The 21,280-nt window shown below is 35.5% G+C and overlaps 2 protein-coding genes across 4 annotated transcripts; one reads left to right on the forward strand and one right to left on the reverse strand.

Annotated features, from left to right (window-relative positions):
- The first annotated feature begins 215 nt into the window (after positions 1-215).
- On the forward strand, positions 216-12,103 carry LOC144471280 (uncharacterized). The gene is given in 24 exon segments (XM_078183169.1): positions 216-605; positions 1,352-1,514; positions 1,615-1,796; positions 3,801-3,983; positions 4,423-4,756; positions 4,890-5,671; positions 5,737-6,312; positions 6,391-6,554; positions 6,624-6,798; positions 7,030-7,116; positions 7,438-7,668; positions 7,747-7,851; positions 7,939-8,052; positions 8,129-8,194; positions 8,616-8,789; positions 8,868-8,972; positions 9,060-9,173; positions 9,256-9,378; positions 9,467-9,502; positions 9,505-9,549; positions 10,779-10,817; positions 10,819-10,896; positions 10,898-11,025; positions 11,875-12,103. Coding segments are annotated over 23 exon segments (4,047 nt in total). The 5' UTR covers positions 216-605; positions 1,352-1,366; the 3' UTR covers positions 11,933-12,103.
- A 703-nt stretch (positions 12,104-12,806) lies between these two features.
- Ints11 (integrator complex subunit 11) lies at positions 12,807-19,775 on the reverse strand. Of its 3 annotated transcripts, none has more exons than XM_078183086.1 (5): positions 16,367-19,775; positions 15,684-15,936; positions 15,196-15,618; positions 14,285-15,109; positions 12,807-14,213 (listed from the first exon to the last, which is right to left on the reverse strand). In XM_078183086.1, the coding sequence occupies exons 2-5, from the start codon at positions 15,930-15,932 to the stop codon at positions 13,923-13,925; spliced, it is 1,788 nt and encodes a 595-aa protein (XP_078039212.1). In that variant the 5' UTR covers positions 15,933-15,936; positions 16,367-19,775; the 3' UTR covers positions 12,807-13,922. The 3 variants fall into 3 exon arrangements, with proteins under 3 accessions (XP_078039212.1, XP_078039221.1, XP_078039229.1); XM_078183095.1 differs by lacking the exon at positions 16,367-19,775 and adding an exon at positions 16,185-16,312; XM_078183103.1 differs by lacking the exon at positions 16,367-19,775 and adding an exon at positions 16,076-16,202.
- Positions 19,776-21,280: the final 1,505 nt, after the last annotated feature.

Below are 21,280 nucleotides of genomic sequence, written 5' to 3' on the forward strand. Positions count from 1 at the left end.
AGTATTACGTATGATATAGAAAAAGAAAACTTATCATGTTTCATAAATAAAGAATATTGTTTTTAATAGTTTTACGAGTTATAGTTTGTAGCGCGTTACGTGTGAACACTCAGACGATCGGTATCGTATCGTGTCCGTACGTATTATCTTTGTCATACGGTAAGAAAAGCGATCGAACTAAATATTTTATTAAGTTGGTCAACATGAGCTTAGTGTATAAAAGTGACATAGTGTCACGCAAACGTATCGACCGTTTCATGTGTGTCGTGCAACGTGTCAGTTGCGATGAATTAAATTAGGTTATCAATTATTCACTGTGGTTAATTGTCATCGACAATTAACAAAATTCGTGGATGAATTTCATTCTTGTTTATGCCAGTGTTTTGCATACGTGGCAACATTCACCACCAATCAGAAAACACAAGTTTTGATAGGCGTGGCTTCGAACACGTATACTTGTCTGTACGTCCGGCCGCCATAATTCTTGAGAAGAAATCGTTGTGCGTGAATTCTCATCGCGATTCTCTTGTAGACAAACACATCACGTTCATCATTTCACATTTCTCGGCAGAAACAACTTACTGGAAATATTCTTACTGGGCTACGTAAGTTTAATGTACCAGGGAACTCCATTGATTTAATAGAATGTTAATTCAATACAAATCATTTCGCCGGCTCTACCTATGCGCGATTTAACGTGGAGGAATTCGGTTCATCTCCGGTGATTGTATCGATGATCCGATTGTCATCCATATGTCATTTTCACAATGCTTTTCCCGATACGTTCACCTTTTAGATTATTTTGTCGTACTACGTTTTATGTTGCGACAGTACGTTCAACTTTCCGGAATGTGCAGAATCTTTCACGAAAATCACATCTTTCGATACTGCGAGCTTAATTAATAATATCTATTTCGGTAAATTAAAGCGCTCGGAGAAATATTAAGAAACAATATTGTATTTGGCGATAGTGTTGTATGCGAGAAAAAGTTCATTAGAAAAATTGGAATTATTCCAAATCTATTCGGACTAAGTTGTGATAAGAACTGCATAATATATTTAAAAGGTGTAAAGTTTTATGTAACTGAATGTTTTCTATTCTAGTGATAAAGTAATATGACTTTAAGCCTATTGAATACATCTTTAGAGTTCTAGAAAGTTGTCTGTAATTTACTTGTACGTTCAGATTTCATTGAGATAAATACCATATTTTTTGATGCAATTCGCTTCAAAAGTTTTATCAACTGTTCTTATTTTCTTATAGCCTAAAAATGCTATGCAGTAGCTTTTTTATGTCTTTTTCGATTACAATATATGGTAATAAGAATGTATTGATATTCTTTGTTAATAGGTAGGCATTGGCGACATGGATGTCCAGACAGGATTGGTATATGTAGCGGTCGTAGTCATTTCGGCAGCAGTTATTGTTTTAGTATCAATGTTTGGTATAAAAGAGAAGTCCTATGAAGAAGCTATAGCCGAACAGAGAAAACTACCCGATGATCTTTTATTGGGTACAGAAAACGCTTGACAGTATTATTGAGAGTTAATCTTATTTATGCCTTTAGGTAAAACTTATTTATTGTATTCATATGACCACTATCTCTTTTTTAGGTAAGAAAGATAAAGGTAAAGAAAAGAAACACAAGAATAAGGCAGGGAAAAAAGTGAAGGAGAAGAAAGAAGAGAAAGAGGAGAAAGATGATAAAGAAGAGAAAGATGATAAGGAAGAGAAACAGGAGCATGTACAATTTGAGGAAAATCCTCAAATATTGCCCCTAGAGCCACTGCTGCGGGTAAGATCTTATTTTCTTAATTTTCTTTTTGTATAGTGTGCCCATTCCTAAGCGAGCCGATTATCATTGGAAGCTATTGAAGGTATAAATCAGTGCTTACATAGAAATTAATCTTACAAAGATGTATAAAATTCTTCAAAACAAAATTGAATTCTTACATCTTTCAAGTTAATGGCATATGAAATTTAACTTTTAATAGTTTGTTCTTTTATTATTTAAATGAATTAAAAAAATACTACGTGTTCTCGATAGTTACCGCGATAATCGGCCCGTCGTGCATACCTGTATATATGTATTTTTATATGTATTTACATAAAAAATGATTTATTATAATGATAAATCATCTTGAGATCACATTTCAAATAATGTACTAATTCAAAAGACTTTCAGCGAAAATAATTTTATTTATTAATTTATTATTAAAAATAAATACTAAAAATGAATAACTATTTAAACATGGTTCAAATTATTTTTTGTATTCATTTTCATGATTTTTTAAAGTGATATTGTATTCTTTAATTTTGAGTGAACTGTATCATTGGTACATTAAGAGTGGTTAGTACTCTTTTTTATATTCAAAGGGCTTACTGCATGTTAAGTATTCTTGTGTTCTTAGACACTATATAAATATTGAAATACACACATACGCTTTTGTATCCTTGTGTTCTCACACATTTCATGCATGAAACACGGTATGCTCACATATTGTATGTCATACTCATATATCACTTACGGTCTTTCTGTTCATGAAGTATCACATTTCTCTATGGGTATTACACTTTTAAAGGATTGATTATAATATATTTATATAACTCTTTAGTAATGTATAACGTTGTTTTTCCATGCATAGTTAGTAAAGCGTTCCTTGTAAATTAATACAGTTACCTCACGTACAATAATAATCTGCTTAATTTATCAATCTTTTTAAAGTGGATAATAAACTGTCTTTTGTCCTTATTAATAATTGTGGCCCAATATTTTACTTTTATATACAATTATTGTGCGTTTTTTTTTAAAATGTGAATCAATGCATATAGTAACTAGTGCACTCCTATAATATGTCAATGTAAGATCCCAATTAATGATGTTTTCCCTTGTGCAATTTATAAAATCTGCATAGAAATTATTATTACAGTTTAGCGTACATTATATTTAAATGGACATCCGGATTTTATAAAACATTTCTTAAAATACATTTTTTCAAATGGAAATTAGAACTTTTGTTGTTTGGTGATCTTCACTTGCTACTTGTACCTAATATCAGTCTATCTTTTTATATCTTCTAGTATTTTCTACATAATGATCTTACAGATCTCTAAATTACTTTATGATATATATTTTTAAATATATTTTGCATAACTATGACTTGGTAAGTCTGTTAAAAAAATATTGAATTAGTTATTAGGATTTTTAACAACATAAAAATGTATAAGGTATATGTAACCTCAATAAGTATTTCATAAATTTGGAAATAAGATAAATGTACTGATTATCAAGCAAAAAGAAATAAATAAAAATGAAAGCATAAATTGATAAAATAAATTAAATGGAATAACAGGTCGTCAGTTTTGATACAGGTCATTACTTATTGACCTTTTAACTTATTTTACTTTTCTTTTACAAATGGTAATAGTATTGGAGTTTTACTTAATCATTAATAATAAAACTAAATACATTTTAATCTTTTGCATATATTCTACATCTTATAAGCAATAGATTTGTTAATTTCAGGTTCTTATGTTTACCATTACGTCACAATAAATTCAGTTTCAAGGTGAAAAACAAATAAGTTATAACTCCATGTAAACTAAATAAAACATTCCACTTATTATTTGTATTATAGTATTTCTATTTTTTTTTTCTAGTCAGCAATAATTTTATTTGTCCATTTCTATATAATGCGAGGTCATAGATGTACCTTTGTAGATAAACAATATTTTTTTGTTTGTTGTTACTTCTTGTAATACATGGGAAAGACATATGATATATACATTGGAATCATAGGAGGGTAGCAAAGGAAGTAAGAAGAAAGGCAAGTCTGAAAAGGTAAAGCCAATTCTTGTAAATAAAGATGAGCCGTTGGTTATTGTGACTGAATTAAGTCCTTCACAAACCCCCTTGGCAGAGGCTAATCATTTTGACCTCATTCATCCAAAGGACGACCTCGAACTCATACGGAGTCACAGTGTGAGTGAACTGCTTTTGGTAGAATATTTTACCTCATCTGCATTTCATTCACTTTTCATATTTTGCATTGGCTGCTGCTTCTATAACACATTTAAAAATCACATTGAGTAGTATTAATGCTTATTTAATATTAGCAAGGGATTTTTTCAAATTTTGGATATGTACTAAATCTGTCATCTAGTTCTTAATTGATTCAAGTAAACGGGAGTTAAAAACTTATATGTTGTGATAAATTTACATTTCTTTTCTAACACCTTTAATTTCATACAATAGATATTTTATTATTGTGTGTTTTTTTGTATTATACATATATCTACGCGTAATTTTATTAATAACTAATTCAATACAAAATTTATTATTGTGTACTTGTTACAAGCTTCCGTGTAAATTTCAATCCTTTTTATAAAGTCATATATTTTAATATTTATTTACCGAACAGAAGGAAAATTTGCAACAACTTAATCAGTCTGAACCAGTTGTAAATAAATCGCCCAAGGAAACTCCAACAAAAACGAAGAAAACTGTGAAAGAATCATTGAAAAAGAAAGATGAGAATGTTAAGGAGGAGAAGAAGGAAGAGAAAAAAGAAGCAACTGTAAATGCTAATGTCCAACCGCTTGTTAACAAAGATATTCCAAAAGAAACAAAGGAACACAAAGAAACACCTGTTAAGGATACAAAGGAAGTGGTTAAAGAATCTGCTCCGCTTATTCAAGCTTTAATTAAAGAATCTAAAAAGACGAAGAAGAAGAATGATATTTTAGCACAAATTGGTAAGTTACTTTATATTTAATGAAAGAAAATCGTACTAAACATAGTAATATAAATAATATACCCTTTATTGAAAACTAATTTTGATCAACGTGTATAGCAACGTTTTTTATTTAAAATTTCTTTTTACTTTAGGAGGCGATAAGGACGCTGTTAATGTATCTCTTCTGATGCCTTTAGTACAGAAAGCTGAACTTAGCCGTTCTGAAATCCAAATTCTGATCGATCAACTTTTGAATAAACAGCTAGACAATCCATCCGAACATTCAGAGTGGACAGAAGGTCGTGCAGACCCCGTTATTAAATTGAAGAAGCAATTGGCGGAAAAAGAAAAAGCTCTGGCCGATGAGCACGAAGCTAATATTGCTTTTCAAAATAAACTGAAGGAATTGCGAGCTGAGCTCAATTCAGAGAGATCTAGATTGTCAGCTAACGTGAGACAGTTGGAGGAAACTCTGAATGCCAAGGTTACGGAAGCTCAGACTTTGCATACACGAATGCAGCACATCTTGGAAAGTCATGCTGCTGAAAAGCAAGGGTTCACTAGACAGATCGAACAGCTGCAGACTAAAGTGAGCGAGAATGCTACGATCATTCATAAAATGCAAGAGGATCAGGGACAGACTCAGAGTCATCTGCAGCAGGAACTGATAACGCAGAGGAAGCAAATGGAAGCTCAGTTTGCAAAGATGCGTGAAAATGGGAATGCATTGAAAGCGCAAATAGCTCAAAAGCACGTGGAGGTGCAAAAGATGCAAAGCGAATTGCAAGTGGCTTGCGACAGTAGCACGGCCGAGATAGAAATGTTACGGCAACAATTAGGACTTATGCAGGGTCAGTTGATGCACTCGGAAGGGCAACTACAACTTTTCAAGGAAACTAGCGATAGATTACAAGATGTCACTGAACAACTTGAGGTAAGAGAAATTATATCACTCTTTTGCGATCGAATCTATTGAATCAAATGTATTTAATTCTACAGGAGGCTCATTGTGCTCAAACGGAATTGGACCACAGGCTAAAAAATGCTCTTCGTCATGAACAAGAGCTTCAAAAACAGGTGAACTCGTTGCAATCAGAATTAAATGCCGCTAAAACAGAGGCTAACGATGTTTCTTCGTTGAAAGCAGAATTGACTGAAGCTCAGACCGAACTGGGCAAACTGAAATCCAAATTGTCGGATGAAGCAAAATTTGAAGCGGCTGAAATTACAATTCTTAAACTGACGCTGGCAAATAAGGAAGAGGAGTTCAAACGATCTCAAGACGAGCTGAACAATTTACGGGTTGTGGCAAGACAATCTACGGAACATGTGGCACAGCTGGAGGCGCAATTGGATGCCGAGCAAAAGAAATTGAACGCTGTGAAAGCTGAATATGAAAAGACGGCTGAAAGTCTGACTTTTTGCCAGATGGAAATACAAGAATTAAACGAAGATTTGACAAATACCCAAATTGATTTAGATACTGTTCAGAGAAACAAGAATGAATTGAACGTATCTGATTTGCAATATAAAAACACAGTATTGCAGGAAGAAAACAATAGGCTTTCTGCTCAGGTATTATCATTAACATAGACAGAAGCTCTGATCGCAGTCATTTAATGAGAAAATAATCATTTTTTATTTATGCTTTAGTTTGCGAATGCGATAGACATCACGAAACAACTGAGACAATTGCAGAAAGAATATGAATCAGTGCAGATCCAATTAGCAGCGGCTGTTAAGGAAGCTAAAAAAGATAAGGAAAATAGAATCGATGATGTTCAGAACAACGTACAGCTTGCAGATTATGATAATCTGTATGTATGAAATCATAAGAGTGTATAGTTTAATTTGCAGAAAATTTTGAAAGAATGTTTTTTTGTAAGGTTGGCGCAAAAGGAGAGTCAACTGAATGCCATAAAAGCAGAATTAACTAATAAGGAAGCGGAGCTGAAACAATCGATTGCTCAAATCGACATGTTGCAAAGTGACGTGAATCAACAACGTAATCATGTGACTCTTCTGAATGATACTTTACAAGATCAAAAAACTAAAAATAATGTAAGTAGCGATAAAAGCGGGAATAGAGTCGATAGCTAAGAGGAAGATTTGCAATCGGCCGGAAAGATCTGTCCGTGTACCAATGACACTAATCGATTTCATCACTTTGCCAATCTATTTTTATATTTTAATTATGAGATATTTGTACTTAAACCTTTTACATTTGTTTTTACGTAAAGTAATAGCAATCAAGCTACAAATATACTGATTATATTTTTACGGTTGAAACAGGAGTTGCGTCAGAAAAACTGGAAAGTGATGAATGCTCTTTCTATTGCCGAGTCGCGTGTTAAATCTAGTGATGTGCAAAACTTCGATGTAAGTCCTCATTTTATCTAGTCTAGTCTGTTCTTTTTCAAATTTGTTCGAATTCCTCTCTCGTTTGTGATCGACGCAGTTATAAATTCAATCAAAATTCAACAGATGAGAATCTTCAATTGATGTTAGAAAAGGCCTAGTCAGATAAGATGGTCGAACCTGCCCTTACAGCTTTTTCAACGAATATTACACTTCACGATGGCTTAATATTCTTTTGAAAAACTGTAAGAGCGGATTTTCTTATTTTATTTAGGTAGGCCTTTTATTTAGTCTCTTGTTTAATGAAACGAGAGAGAATATACATGTTTTATTTATTGTCAGGAAGTCACACAGAAAGTGAAACTGGAACAAGAAGAATTGACAAAGGCATTTTTGCTGAGGATGTTCCCAGAAATAAAAGTATCTGAGAAATCGTACGACCAATGGCTCAGTGATTTCGAGGAACAATTGAATACCTTTTTGATTGATTTAAAGAAGAAAAATGCGGACGATAGTACCCGTTCAAACGAAAACCCGCAAGACATGGTTTACAAACGAATGATTGCGGATACTGTGAGTACAATGCCGGTGTGGCAATTGTATTATTGTTCTATTTACAACACACTCGTGTAACATTTATTTCAAATACAGGAGCGTATGCTGAATGACCTCCGGAGTCACGCAGAACAGGTGGAAAGAAATTTGAATAACCGACTTCAGGATAAGGAGGCTGTGATTGCAGATCTTAGGGTCGAGGTACGCGATCATTTTTCAAATTAAATATAATATTACAAAGTCAATGGGAAGTTTACGAAATAGATGAAAAATTTGTTCCGTTTATAGTTACAAAAGAGGGTAGCAGAAATGGAAGCCAGGTTAAAAGAAGCTGAATCTCATAGCAAGCAGTCCAGTGCAGTAAATACTCATGATTTAATAGCGTTAGAAAAACTGCAGGAGGTAAGTTATTTGTCAAGGCAAATTATTCTATAATAAAATGTTAATGAATATCACCATTTTCTAATTATTATTATAGCTGAATGAACGTTTGTCAGAAAATCTTCAATTCCAATGGAAGGGAAGGTCATCACTCGATCTAGAAGTAACTATATTACGTTCATTGGTCGCACTACTAAAAGAATATACATATAACAAGATTGAAGGTAGTAATGGTTCGATGAATGACTCAACTTTACTCTGCTGCTACCGTCGAAGTGCTATTGCTACGCCACCGGCGTGCTGCAATACACCGGCATGCGGCGGCTGCCTTTCCAGGTAGTTTCGTTCGCCCCGGGTCTCGTTCTACCACTCTCTTTTATGAGATGTCCCCAACGATAAAGGCGAGCCGCGAGGATCGAATGACCGTTCTTTCGCATTCACATAGTAACGATTTTCGATTCCTACTTTGAGACATTCATCGAACCATTACTGCATAAAGAATATTTGCGTACTAGCAAAATTAATTAAATGAACAAACAGAATTAATGGCTAATTTAATTAATTAATTTTTTATTGATTTAAAGAAGAAAAATGGGGACGATAATAGCTCCCGTCCAGATGCAGAGAGAGAAAACAGTTACTTGCAAGATGTGGTTGCACAGTACGAACAATTTATTGTGGCCCATGCAGATGCAGAGAAAGAAAACAAAAGCTTGCGAGACAAGCTTGCACATTACAAACAAATTATTGAGACTACTGTGAGTACAATATTGGTGTGGCAATTGTATTATTGTTCTGTTTACGACACACTCGTGTAACATTTATTTCAAATACAGGAGCATATGCTGAACGACCTCCGGTGTCACGCAGAATGGGTGGAAAGAGATTTGAATGAACGACTTCGGGAAAAGGAGGTTGAGGTTGCGGATCTTAGGGTTGAGGTACGCGATCATTTTTTAAATTAAGTATAATATTACAGAATCAATGGGAAGTTTACGAAATAGATGAAAAATTTGTGTTGTTTATAGTTACAAAAGACGGCAGCAGAAATGGAAGCCAGGTTAAAAGAAGCTGAATCTCATAACAAGCAGACCGGTGCAGAAAATACTCATGATTTAATAGTGTTAGAAAAACTGCAGGGGGTAAGTTATTTGTGAAGGCAAAACATTCTATAATAAAATGTTAATAAGTATCACCATTTTTTAATTATTCTTATTACTATAGGAGAACGAACGTTTGACAGAAAAACTTCAATCTGAATGTCAGGAAAGGTCAACACTCGATCTAGAAGTAACTAAGTTGCGTTCATTGGTTGCACTACTAACGGAACAAGTAACAGAATTGAAGGTATAAAGAATATTTGTGTACTCGCGAAATTAATAACTTTGACATAAACTTGAACAAACAGAATTAATGTTCAATGGTTTCGTTTTAGACTGCAGGTAGTGGAGATTGCATCAGTACCGAACAGTAAAAAGGTTGAATGGACCACCGACATCCGAGTGTTCTAATTCCGAGGTCAGTATACAATTGACATTGAACGTTTTATAAGTGTTCTGATTTTTGTCCAGTGCCTTTTATATAAAAGTTTACGAAGCTTGCATTATAGCTGTAATGATAAACATTAGCGCTATAATTCGAAATTATAAGAACTTACGCAATACTGCACACATTAACAAGACACGATAATCATAATCAATTTTCATGAATAATGACTAACAAAAGAACTTCGTGTTTTCCCATAACTTCACTATATGTAATAATTATATGCTAATAATCGCATACATAGATATTATTTCGTGAAAGATTTTTTTAAATGATATTTAGAGTTCATTTAATGAATTTTCTTTGTCGCATTTCATTTCTTTTACGAAGTAATATTTATTAGAAACTTATTATATTCGTTAAATGTGTATTGATACGATCAAGATAATGAATTATTGGGGAATGCATAATAATCATATTAAATACAGTTAAATTTTATTAGATTTTATTTTCTTAATATTAGCAGCAGAAAAATCCGAAGGTGTTTACGATTAAATTCTATGTCTGTTTATAATATTTGTCAGTTTCTATAAAAATTGCAAATCTGAATGTGGTATTAGTGTATTTACACTTTGTTTTAGTATTTGCATTTAATTTTTCGTTTAACATGATAATTTAACCTATTATCAAGATCGATATACATAGATGCAAGTTGTTCAGTAATGCCACATTCAAACGATGTTTGATTATTTGATATGATTAGAGAATTTATATCCTTTCATGTATCATATAAATGCTCTAAACAGGGATTAGTTTGCTGATGTTATTTATTAATAACTAATATTGCCATTTTATAGGTATTTTATACATCGCTTCGTGTTTGGAAAAGTAACAATTCAAAATACAACAGGTCTATTTATTTATTGTAAGTAAAATTATATTTTGACATTTTTCGTACCGAAATAATTATTTGTTTAATTGTCACTTTTGTAAGCACGAAGAAATTTTATTGAGCATATATTATTTAAAAATACACTAAGTAAAATATGTGAATTGTTTCAATAATGTATAAGAACATAAAATTTTTATCAAAAGATTCTGCATCTGCATATGCAATTGTTGTTAATCATTTGCGTTTTGCAACCATTTATCGAATGACGATTTCACAAATTTTTCTATCGTTTCATTGTAAAAATTTAACAAATTGTCGTTGCGTACTGTAACATACAGAGAGATAAATAATAATAATATCTGAAATGCAGCCACCACTAGCAGCACAGACTCTGATAGCTGCATTAGAAAAATACTCTTCTCAAGAATACAGAGTTCGCAAATAGTTCGATAGCCAAGTCTGTCAATTTGGTTCATTCACAACGAGAAAATTGACAGCGGCTCCCTTTCTACAAAATACTCCTCCAAATCTTGTCGCATGACAGATAACTACACTCAGGCTAGCTGGATTCCATTGAACAGCCAGCTGCATAAAAAAAGCACAAGAAAAAGAGGAAGGTAAACTTCAAAGTTATGAAAGAAGGACAAGAATATTATTGACTCGATTACCATATAGCCGCACTTCACTTAGTTATTAAAATATGGTATATGTTTCTTTTCGTTACTTGGGCTCAGTATTACAATTAATGTTATTTTACTCCAGAAAAAATCAGTCGTCTATCTTCCAATACAAAATAGTCCATAATAATGAAATTTTTGAATCATAATTTGTTGGTTGTTATAGTAACATCTATATAAGAAATATTGACAAATATTATAAGCAATATTCTTATTCATAAATTTCTTATATATCTTATGTAAGGTAATAACAGTTGCTTGTAATAAATCTGAGTCCCTATGGTATTATTTTGTTGGCATACTATTTGATAATTGCTATGCTCTTTATTACAACTGCATTTATGAAATCATTCACATCAGGTGTATCCATAACCGGCATGTAGTCATATTAAATGCTAATCAATGTATATATGTATAAATGTGTTCTATAATTTTGTCAATTTTGTAGTTAAAACTGTTCACATGTCTATTCACATATACGCACATCATAAGTTATTACAATTTACTGAAAAGAAATCACGCGTATGTAAATTGTCTGTTTCTATAAATGTAAGTGGATAATAATTTTTCAGTAGAAAGTAAAATTCGAAATGGCAATATTTATAGGATTGGCTAAATTTTGCTACGTTTATGTATTTAATTTGTTTATAAAAATGCAACGATATAGAAAAGAGTATTTAAATTATTCGTCACGCATAAATGTCTACTTACATTACTTGTTATTTTCATTTTATTTAACAAATGTTTCAATGGTGTATATGTTGCATGTATTGTATTTATATATTCCAGAAAAAACATCGGGTTTTATGCAAATGAAATTTTATGGACAGCGAGAGGGGGAAATTAGATGTTTTTGAATTTTTACGTTGCGGTGTTCGTTTCAAAAAGAAAAAGACACTCGTCATTGTTTTCTACAACCATTAAATCCTCACATACGTTATTAACAAGGCAGTTTTGACAGTGATTTTTATGTTTGGTGATTGAATTCTCTTATATATATAAATACTTTTTAATATTGTATGCTAATTTATTGATTGGATTCCCTATTTCGAGTATATTTCCTTCCAATTCATTCTTGAATTTTTCATTCGATACAAATCAGCATGCAGAAAATTAGATACGTATTTGAAACTATCACAAAAAACATAGAAGGGTAAAAAAACATTTGTTTCTGTTTATACAGCTACATTCTGATACATTATAACGCAATAATGAATGTCATTGATGCATTTTTTCAGGGTGGTCCAGGGAAAATAACTTTAAAGAGCATGAAAGCAGGTGATTCAGAAAGGATATACAAGCGTAATTGCATATGCTCCCATATTATAAAAAGAATAACATATTTTATTATGTGGAAAAAATATAAATAATGAAATCTTGTAGTTAAATAAGTGAGAAATGTTGATTCTGACGTTTATCATGGTAACAAAAAAAAAACAGAATAAACTCAGATAGGCATACCTTAATAAGAATGATCAAAAAAATGATGCATTGTAAATTGCGGTGATGCAATTTTTGTTGTTTAAATATTACTTTTTGTTTTATGAAATATGTTCAGATGTTTATAACTATTCTTAGCGTCTTTATAGTGTTTTATTTAAGAATTATTAATATATCGGATCATTGAGAAAAGAAACTATATTAATACATTAAAAGAAACGCACGATACTCGATCAGATGGAGAAGTTACACTTTTGTGTAGTTGTATTTTCCGTGGGTAGCAAACACCAGATTTTTAAGCGATTTTCATTCTACCGAAGCATTTGCATACGAAGCTGAAATCATTGATGAATTTATGTGCAATAAACAAACATAATCGTGTGTTCACCTGTACTCGAAGAGAAATTGTAGTGTGTTTCGTAGGTGGTTTTTAAAAGGGAATTTTTTTAATTTACTGATAACTGTATTGTGTTTACAAAATCACAATGAAAAAAGAAATCATGCACAACTACAACAAAGACATTATGAAACCTGTTCTGCGATACAAATGAGCAGGTCAAAATCTACTGTAAAACAAAGCGACTTATATATAATTGGGCATTTTAAAGAGCGTTTATTAGAGTTTTTTTTGTTAGTTTATTTTTAAAAGAATTATAATTTTATTATAATCATGCATTAAGAACTATCAACCAGATAATTAAAAATACTCTATTTATAATATATTAAATACCTGTTTCGTAAATTACAATTGTTTCATTTATTTTACAGAACCGCGTATGTTTAGTTTACACGCCGTACTTATTTGCACTTTACGTTTAGAGAGCAGTAGAAATAGTCGATGAAATGTTTGTTTTATTTGACGTTGAATATTAAGCGAGTTTAAGTAACAACTTGTATGTACAGTCAGTTGTAATTTATTCAATCACAATTTCAGAATCAGATAATACGATCATTGATATTTACATCTTTTATACAATTACTTTTGTTTCTCTTTGGCAATATAATAAACAGGAGGTAATTATACAAAATGATTTGGTGTTTATATTTTTTTTCTTATGTTTAAATCACTTGCAATTAAAAAGTTAAATGCGATCGCAAATTACTTTTGTAAACGTATTTTTATGTAGTTACTGTAATATAAATGAAAGAAATATACGAGTAAAAGTTATAAAAGCGAAAAAATTAATTTTAAAATACTAAACATCATTTACTTCTAAATAAATATTTTATTTTAAAATACGATGGATAGTATTACAAAAAAATATCTTTCTTGTTTCTTCCTTAAAAATTATTTTTTTCATTGTAATGGTATCACAGATTACAAACAAATTCTTAAAATATATAAACTATATATTTTTTAATGTTAATGGTAATGGTCTTGTTCATCGTAAGTTTATTTAATTCAACATTGTTTGCAAAAATCCTAGAATATAGCTACCTAAATCTTCGTCTTGATTTGTCCACGAAACGTACACGCTTTTTTGATCATCTTCATCACCTTCTACTTTCACTAAAACAGATTCAACTGAGATCGATCCATCAGTTAATTGGACTGTCCACCCGGATAGTCTTTCTTTCAAAGGTTGCAGCAGTTTCAAAGTTGTGGAATGTGCTGGACCAGGATCCCTTACTTGGACCGTAGACGTAAATCGTACGATATGCTTCATTATGCCAGCTGCTTTTGTTACCTTCAATAAAAAAAGCAGTATTTGTTATATTTAATTTTTCCATGTATCATAAATACGTAATATCAAAATACCTCGTCCGCATCTACAAGACACGCTCCATCTTCTCGCAACATTAATACACTGTGCAGTAATCGTCGTCGTTTAGGGTCCGGTGGCAACGCAGAATATCTTTTCGCTTCTGCTTTTAATAATGCTAAAGACGCGTCAACCGGAACTTTCGAAATAGTTGTTATAACACAGGTTTCTCCATTCGCTGGATTGTAGCAATTAATACCAAATTCCTGTTTAATTTTTTCTTTCAAGAATTCCATTTTTGCGAATTCCCCATGTACTAGCATAACGTTTTTCGGGTCGCAGTATTGTATCAACTGCATAATTCCTTTTGCATCGGCATGCGCAGAGAAGGACATATATTCCACGGACATTTTGATCTCGACTATTTGCCTATTCTCAAACTCGATTCTTCTCGAACCGTTTAAAACTTTGTGTCCAACTGTTCCTTGTACACAGAAACCGGGCATGATGACCATATTCGCCTCATTCGGGGCCCACTTTTTAAAAATTTGCAAAGACAATCCAGCATGCAACATGCCTGGGGTAGCGAATACTACCATCGCCCCGGGATTATCAATATAGGCTTTGTCAAACGGTTTTATATGCTTAAAATCAAACATGTTTCTTTGTACGAAAGTTTTCTTAATTTTCTGGTTAGTCCACGTAATAAACATTTTGTAATAATTGTTCGCCTTTTCCGTCAATCCCAGAGCAAAATATACAGGAACTTTCAAATTCATTCTTTCCCAATATGTTTCTAATAATATACAAAGTTCTTGAGCACGTCCAAGAGCAAACACAGGTATTAATACCTTTCCGCCTCTATCTATACATTCGTGAACCTATAAGAAAAATGTTCTACATCAAAGAAAATACTTGAAACGTACAATTAACTTTTTAGTTGTAACATAAATAAATCGAAGCATACTTTTTTCAAGAAATCCCTTTCTCTGCATCTCTTGGAATCTCTGATGGTTGTTGCATATGTTGACTCTGATATTAATAAATCTGGCCTACATTTATCTATCCATGCAGCACCTAAATGCCTGTCAGGTGTCATATTGTAATCTCCAGTGTACACAATCGATTGAGAGCCAACACGAACCCAAAACATTGCTGCACCAAGTACATGACCCGCATAGTATGCTTTTATTTCTAATTCTGAGTCAACCATAACAGACTGATGCAATGTAACAGCAATTACTTTCTTCATGCAGTCTTTTATCATTTGCGAAGTGAAAAAATTACTCTCTCCTTTACGTTCTACGGCAACTTTTCTCATATCTTCGAGTAATATAGGTGCAATAGCCTTTGTAGGATGTGTCATATAAATTGGACCTGTATAGCCTACCTATAAAACGAAATATGAATAAAAGTTTAATATGCCAATGGAATCGACATAATATGTTTTATTACCATTTCTGTGAAGTATGGTAGAGCACCGCAATGATCCAAATGAAAGTGTGAAATGATCACACAATCAATATAGTTTGTTGCTGGACCTTCTGGGACAATGTACGAGAAATCTGGAAACCGTCTTTCATCGTTAAATCCCATATGCATGCCGCAGTCCAACATAATATTCTTTCCGCCCATTGTCACAAGAATACAGCTTCTTCCGACATCCTGGCCAGCTCCCAAAGGAGTGATCTTGATTTCCGGCATTTTGCTAAACGATACAACGAGTTAAACAACAGGCTACATTGTTTAGTTACGATATCTAATCATCTTGATCATCAAAATGAAATTCATAACACACACAGGCTAGCCTTATTTCCCCAGATTCGATTTGAAGGAAAATAAATAACCTGTATATCAATCTTTTCCCCTGAACCAACAATTTATTTGCTCCATGATTTATTCAAAGTAATTACTATATACATAATTATATAGTTGTTCATTCTATTTTTATTTTACCATTATTGAAGGTTGAAAACTTAAAACGTACGTCCCACTTGCTCTATTTTATCGAAATTCATTTTCTGAATAGGTTATGGTACACGGTAAACATAACCTCTTCTCGCGATATCAAGCTTAAGGTGGATTTAAAATTGCATGAAAAGAATCAAGGTCAATGTTAATAGACAATCACTGCTCACCTGGTAACAGGCGATGCGTTTATTTGAGTATACGAACACCGAGATATACGATTTCGTTATACCGAGAAACTAATTACATTTTTCGACCAGTTGCTTCGTTTCTCACCGGAAAGGTTTGAAAAGCAGACAGCACTGAATGAAATCAAATAAACACGGGCTGACAAGCCCGAAGCCGCGCCTCAATTTCAAACAAGGAAATAAAGACAGCAAACACAGAAACTGGTTCACATTTTCAATACTTTATTCATATAATTTCGTAGTTATGGCATTATCTCTATGTATTTACATGTCTCCGACTTTTCAAAGAGATTTCGTAATGCGTCTCCGTGCACGCATCGTATATATGTATATTAATCAATCACGTGCGCGCGCGAGTTGCTTTGATTTAAGTTGTAAAAGGTATCCTCGTCGTGCTTCGTTTTTCTTTACTTTCTCTCCCCCTCACTCTTTTTTCTTGCGCTCTCTTTCTCTCTCTCTCTTTCTCTCCTCTTTTGCCCCTTAAATGTACGACTCACGTTTTACTCTCGCCCCTTTCGCTCTGTCTCCTGTGAAATACGTTTACTGCGCGAAATTAAAAATAAAGGTAATCGATTACGAAATGCACCTCTCGTTTCCGATTACGGTGAAATTTACGCATACCAGTGCTCGTCGACACTTCGAACAACGTTTTCCTCGCGAAAAGAACGTTGCCGTCGTCGCCGGTAAACAATCTCTTATATAACATGGAAACATTTTTAAAACGAGTAACGAAGCGCTAAATGCCTCTGCAGTGTTTTCTTTACGCGATTATCGCGGAAGCTGACGCGTGGCGACGACTTCTTCGCCGAGGAGAAAAACGTTGTCGGAAATCATCGAGAGACCGGGTTGTGCGGGGGTTGGGGAGGAGGCGGAGGATCGTTTCGTAAATCATTACCGAAAAAGAAATCGTTTGCGGATTGCGTGGAGGATCGTGCGGCGTCGTAGATTCGCGCGGCTTAAAAACCGGAAAAATTCTAACGGAACGGCACAAGAGGCGTCGCCATGACGTGTAAAAAATCTATATGCACCCATCGTACGCTACGCTCGTAATTATACCGCGTCTCCCGCAGTCGCGTCGACTTTTCCGTGCAACGAGAGACGACGTCTGGACTTGGAGCGGCGCCGAGCGCGGATCGGCTCGACGGATCGCCTCGGAGAACGCGCGGCGTCTGTTCCGTGTGTACGCGCGCGCGCGCGCAACACACGAGCCTTTGTACGAATAAAATATACACAGGATGCTCGCGCGTTATCGTTGTCTCGTACAGATTGTTCTCTTGCGAATGAGCGGCGCGTATTTAACGCGACCGTCGCGATCAGCGGCATGAATTACTCGGTAAATTATACACTTGCGTATACAGAAGTTTGTCCTATCGCTACGTATAAATACATGATCTTCGTCCCGCTAGACACATTATTTTCTGAGAAACCCCAGGAAACGTGAAAGCTCGAAAATTTCGGACAAAAAATAAAATAAGAAAGGCTCTTCGTTTGACGCCATTCATTTACAAAAGACAGTCCTGTTTGGTAACGGCGAACATTCTGTGTATTATACGTCGTTTCCTGTGCTCAAATTGGATCAAGAGACGACGCGACATTCGACGCTCTGGTTTCTACTTGTGTATATACGCGCGCGCGCGCGCGCACAGAGCCGGCGTGTGCACGTGTAAAAAGTCGTGGATCAGCGTAGTGCGAACAAGAAAAATATTTGCGATCGCCGTCGCATCCTAGAGCTCGGCAAATATTTATCGAGCCCGGCGCGTCGTCGGTGACGTATCACACGCGTTTTACCGATTAGCGTCTTCGTATTTTTCGCTATCTAGGTTCATATAGTGCACCCATACGTATAGACTGTACAATGTAAAATATAATTCCATCTAGCTATAGCGACTCTAGATTACAGTTGTGTGAGCTTATTTTTTTATTATTTTCATGTTTTCGTGTCTGCCCTACCATCTAACGACTTTCCGGTTCACAATGCTCGTCGCGCACACGGTCACCCGCCGTTTCCACCTCCTTCTCGCGTTTACTTTGTTATGCGCATACATTTATAAATACACGACCCACTCGTTCCATTCAGTCACTCTCTCTCTCTCTCACTCTCTCTTTCTCTCGCTCGTCTAATTAGCTCCACAGTCTCCCTTCCTCTCGTTAGTTCTTCGTTAATGCTGTTCTCTGGTTGCCGCACTACGCATTAATAGTTTACGCTTAGGTATGATCCTACCCGTGACACACTTAACTTCAAGGTTTAATGCGTTTAAGTTTAATTAGAGTAACATTTTGCGTTCGGTAAGATATCTTATTAGAAGTTAACTAGTTTAGTATAAACATTAGTCGTCAGTACATCGAAGGATATGCAGATAGAGAGTTTAGAGGGCAGTGATAACAATATGCTCGGGCAATTGCGCGGGGTCACTGGATCACTTCCGGGACGAGGCCATCCGGCGCTGCGAGGACTGACATACATTCGATCGATCTCGAGGACTCCCTTTCGATTTCGAGGCTCCCGGTCGAATAGGATTTTATTTGAGCTCGGAAGAGTACGCGAACCGAACGCCTGGGTTCGTCGAGAGACAATTAAACCTCCTTTGATTTAACTTGATCTCTCTCTCTCTCTTTCTCGCGGAAACACGTTTTGGACAATCGTCGGGAAAGTGATCCCGTTCCGGATGCGAAACGGCCCGTTTGCGTTTCTCGAGGGGTGGCAAACACGTGTGTGTGTGTGGCAATCGCGCGCGGCAGCCATCTCATGGCACATAACGGCTGAGTTAGAAATAGAGGAGGATTTTTCCGTTTCCTTAAGAAAGAACAGGGACAAAGTTGTAGGTTGTACACGGCTCAAAAAAGAATTTTATACTTTCTTTGCGTTGATATCTTTGTGTGTTTTTTTATTTAGTATTATCAGCGAGAGAATTGTTCGTTAAACTCCCCCCTGAAACTCGTGGACCGATCCCCGTCTCGCGAGGATCGCTCGAAAAATGAAAAAATAAAAAAAAACGGTAGAAGTCGGATGATTCGCGTTGCTCTCGAAGCGAGATCCTTTGGTTATTTTCATCGATCAACTTCTGGTTCCCATAGTCGGATTTCTTTTACGCGCGCGGGTTTTTGTACACGGAGGGATGCGAACGATCGCGTTGGACTTTGATGCGTAGCTTTGAAGTTGCGTCCGAAAATGTTCACGTGATACGTGTCGTTCCGATTGTTTAATTACGAAAATACCGGGATCGTTGGTTGAATTACGCAGAATATGGACGACGCGCGTGTCTGGTCCGAACATCGTTTCGTCGATTCGACGCGCGGTCACCCCGGGGGGATGATGATCTCATTCGTCGATCCTCCGGATCTACGTCCTCCCTGTCTCGGGGGCCATGGATCGCGTCGATGTTGCGTCGGTCGGTCGTCGATGATATCGTTAAGACTGCCCACTCAACTGTAGCCACGTAAATATTACAAAATCCACATCGACTTATCGTTTTATAGCCTACGAACGATCATCTCGAAGGGTGTGAAGATTTGCAAGTCCCGGCGATGTCGAGAGTGTTTTCGAAGAGTTTATTGTGCCATTCAAAGCGTCGCGTGTACACGCCGTGTGTCTCTCTCTCTCTCTCTCTGTATGTGTGTCTGTGTGTGTGTGAGAGAGCGTGTACGAGAAGCTCGATCGTTGTCGGTTTCTTTTTCGATCGACGATCGGAAAAGGAGAAAAGGAATGTCGAAGAAGCCGTTGCTGTTCAAGGCGCTTGCATTTATCGGTGTGAAGGTCGTGCTGCGCGTGGTTCCGTTCAAGCTCTTGTGCGATAGAAGATATAAAAGAGTTTCGATACATCTGAAAAGTTGCGCCATTCTTTTTTCTTTTTTTCTTATTACTCTCTATCTCGGTATTCTGTTTTCTTCTTCTTTTTCCCGACGTTTTCTTTTGTCTTCAGGGAATCGTTAGAAAAACGGCGATGTGTGTGTTGTCGAGTGTGTGGGTATGCCTGTGTATCTGCGTATGTGTCTGTGTGTGTTCGTCGCGTTTCAGGAAATTTTTTAAAACGAGCAAGCGTCACCGAAACGATACCCCTTATCGGTTCGACCGGCATTTATTTATAGTAAGAGGTTGCGAGAGCATTCGAGTGTCGAAAAAAAGCAGACGAAAATGAACGTTGATTCGGATAAACCTTAAAAAGTACCGTCATCATCGGTCCGCGCGACGCGACGTTCCGGATTCGGTTCGGTCGCGGATCACCCGGGCATCGTTCTCTGATATGCGTTATAGTTTGTGGGGCTGTGTGATCGGTTAGATTACGTTCATTTGGAATTGAATCGCGGTAATTGTGCTTCCCTGAGAGCCAGTTACCCCGGCATTGTCACCTGGCGAACACCGCGTTCGCACCTTTCGATAAGGTCTCTTTTTTTCTCTCGAACACGCGCGCGTTCTGTCGGCTCGGAAATCCGTCGTCCCTACGATTCGTCTCTCTCTCTCTCTCTCTGTCTCTCTCTCCTCTCGACCTTCCTTCGCTTAATCGTCGCCTTACGAAGCGTTAATCGTGCACGCATTACAATCGAGACGGTCGACTGGAAAAATATTCCGTGCAAAAAGAATATCAAGCTTTTATGCATTCACGAAAAAGAATTTAATAGCCGCGATTCGAGATAAATATCAAAAATTGTTAAAGAACAACGGAAACGAAATTACAATTTTTACGTTCGATCCTCGGTCCGCTTACAATCAACGGATTAATCCTTTTCCTCAACAATCATACGTTCCGTTCCTCGGGGTGGAGATTCACCCCGTCGTGACACGCGACGGACAATTTGTTCTTTTACAATACAAAACGAAGCGTAATTTATTCAATCGTTGTCCGGGAATCAACGAGGATCGTACACGTCGAACTAACGATCGAAACGTCGGTTTACAAA

This window comes from Augochlora pura, chromosome 1, assembly GCF_028453695.1.
Source record: "Augochlora pura isolate Apur16 chromosome 1, APUR_v2.2.1, whole genome shotgun sequence".
Lineage (NCBI taxonomy): Eukaryota > Metazoa > Arthropoda > Insecta > Hymenoptera > Halictidae > Augochlora > Augochlora pura.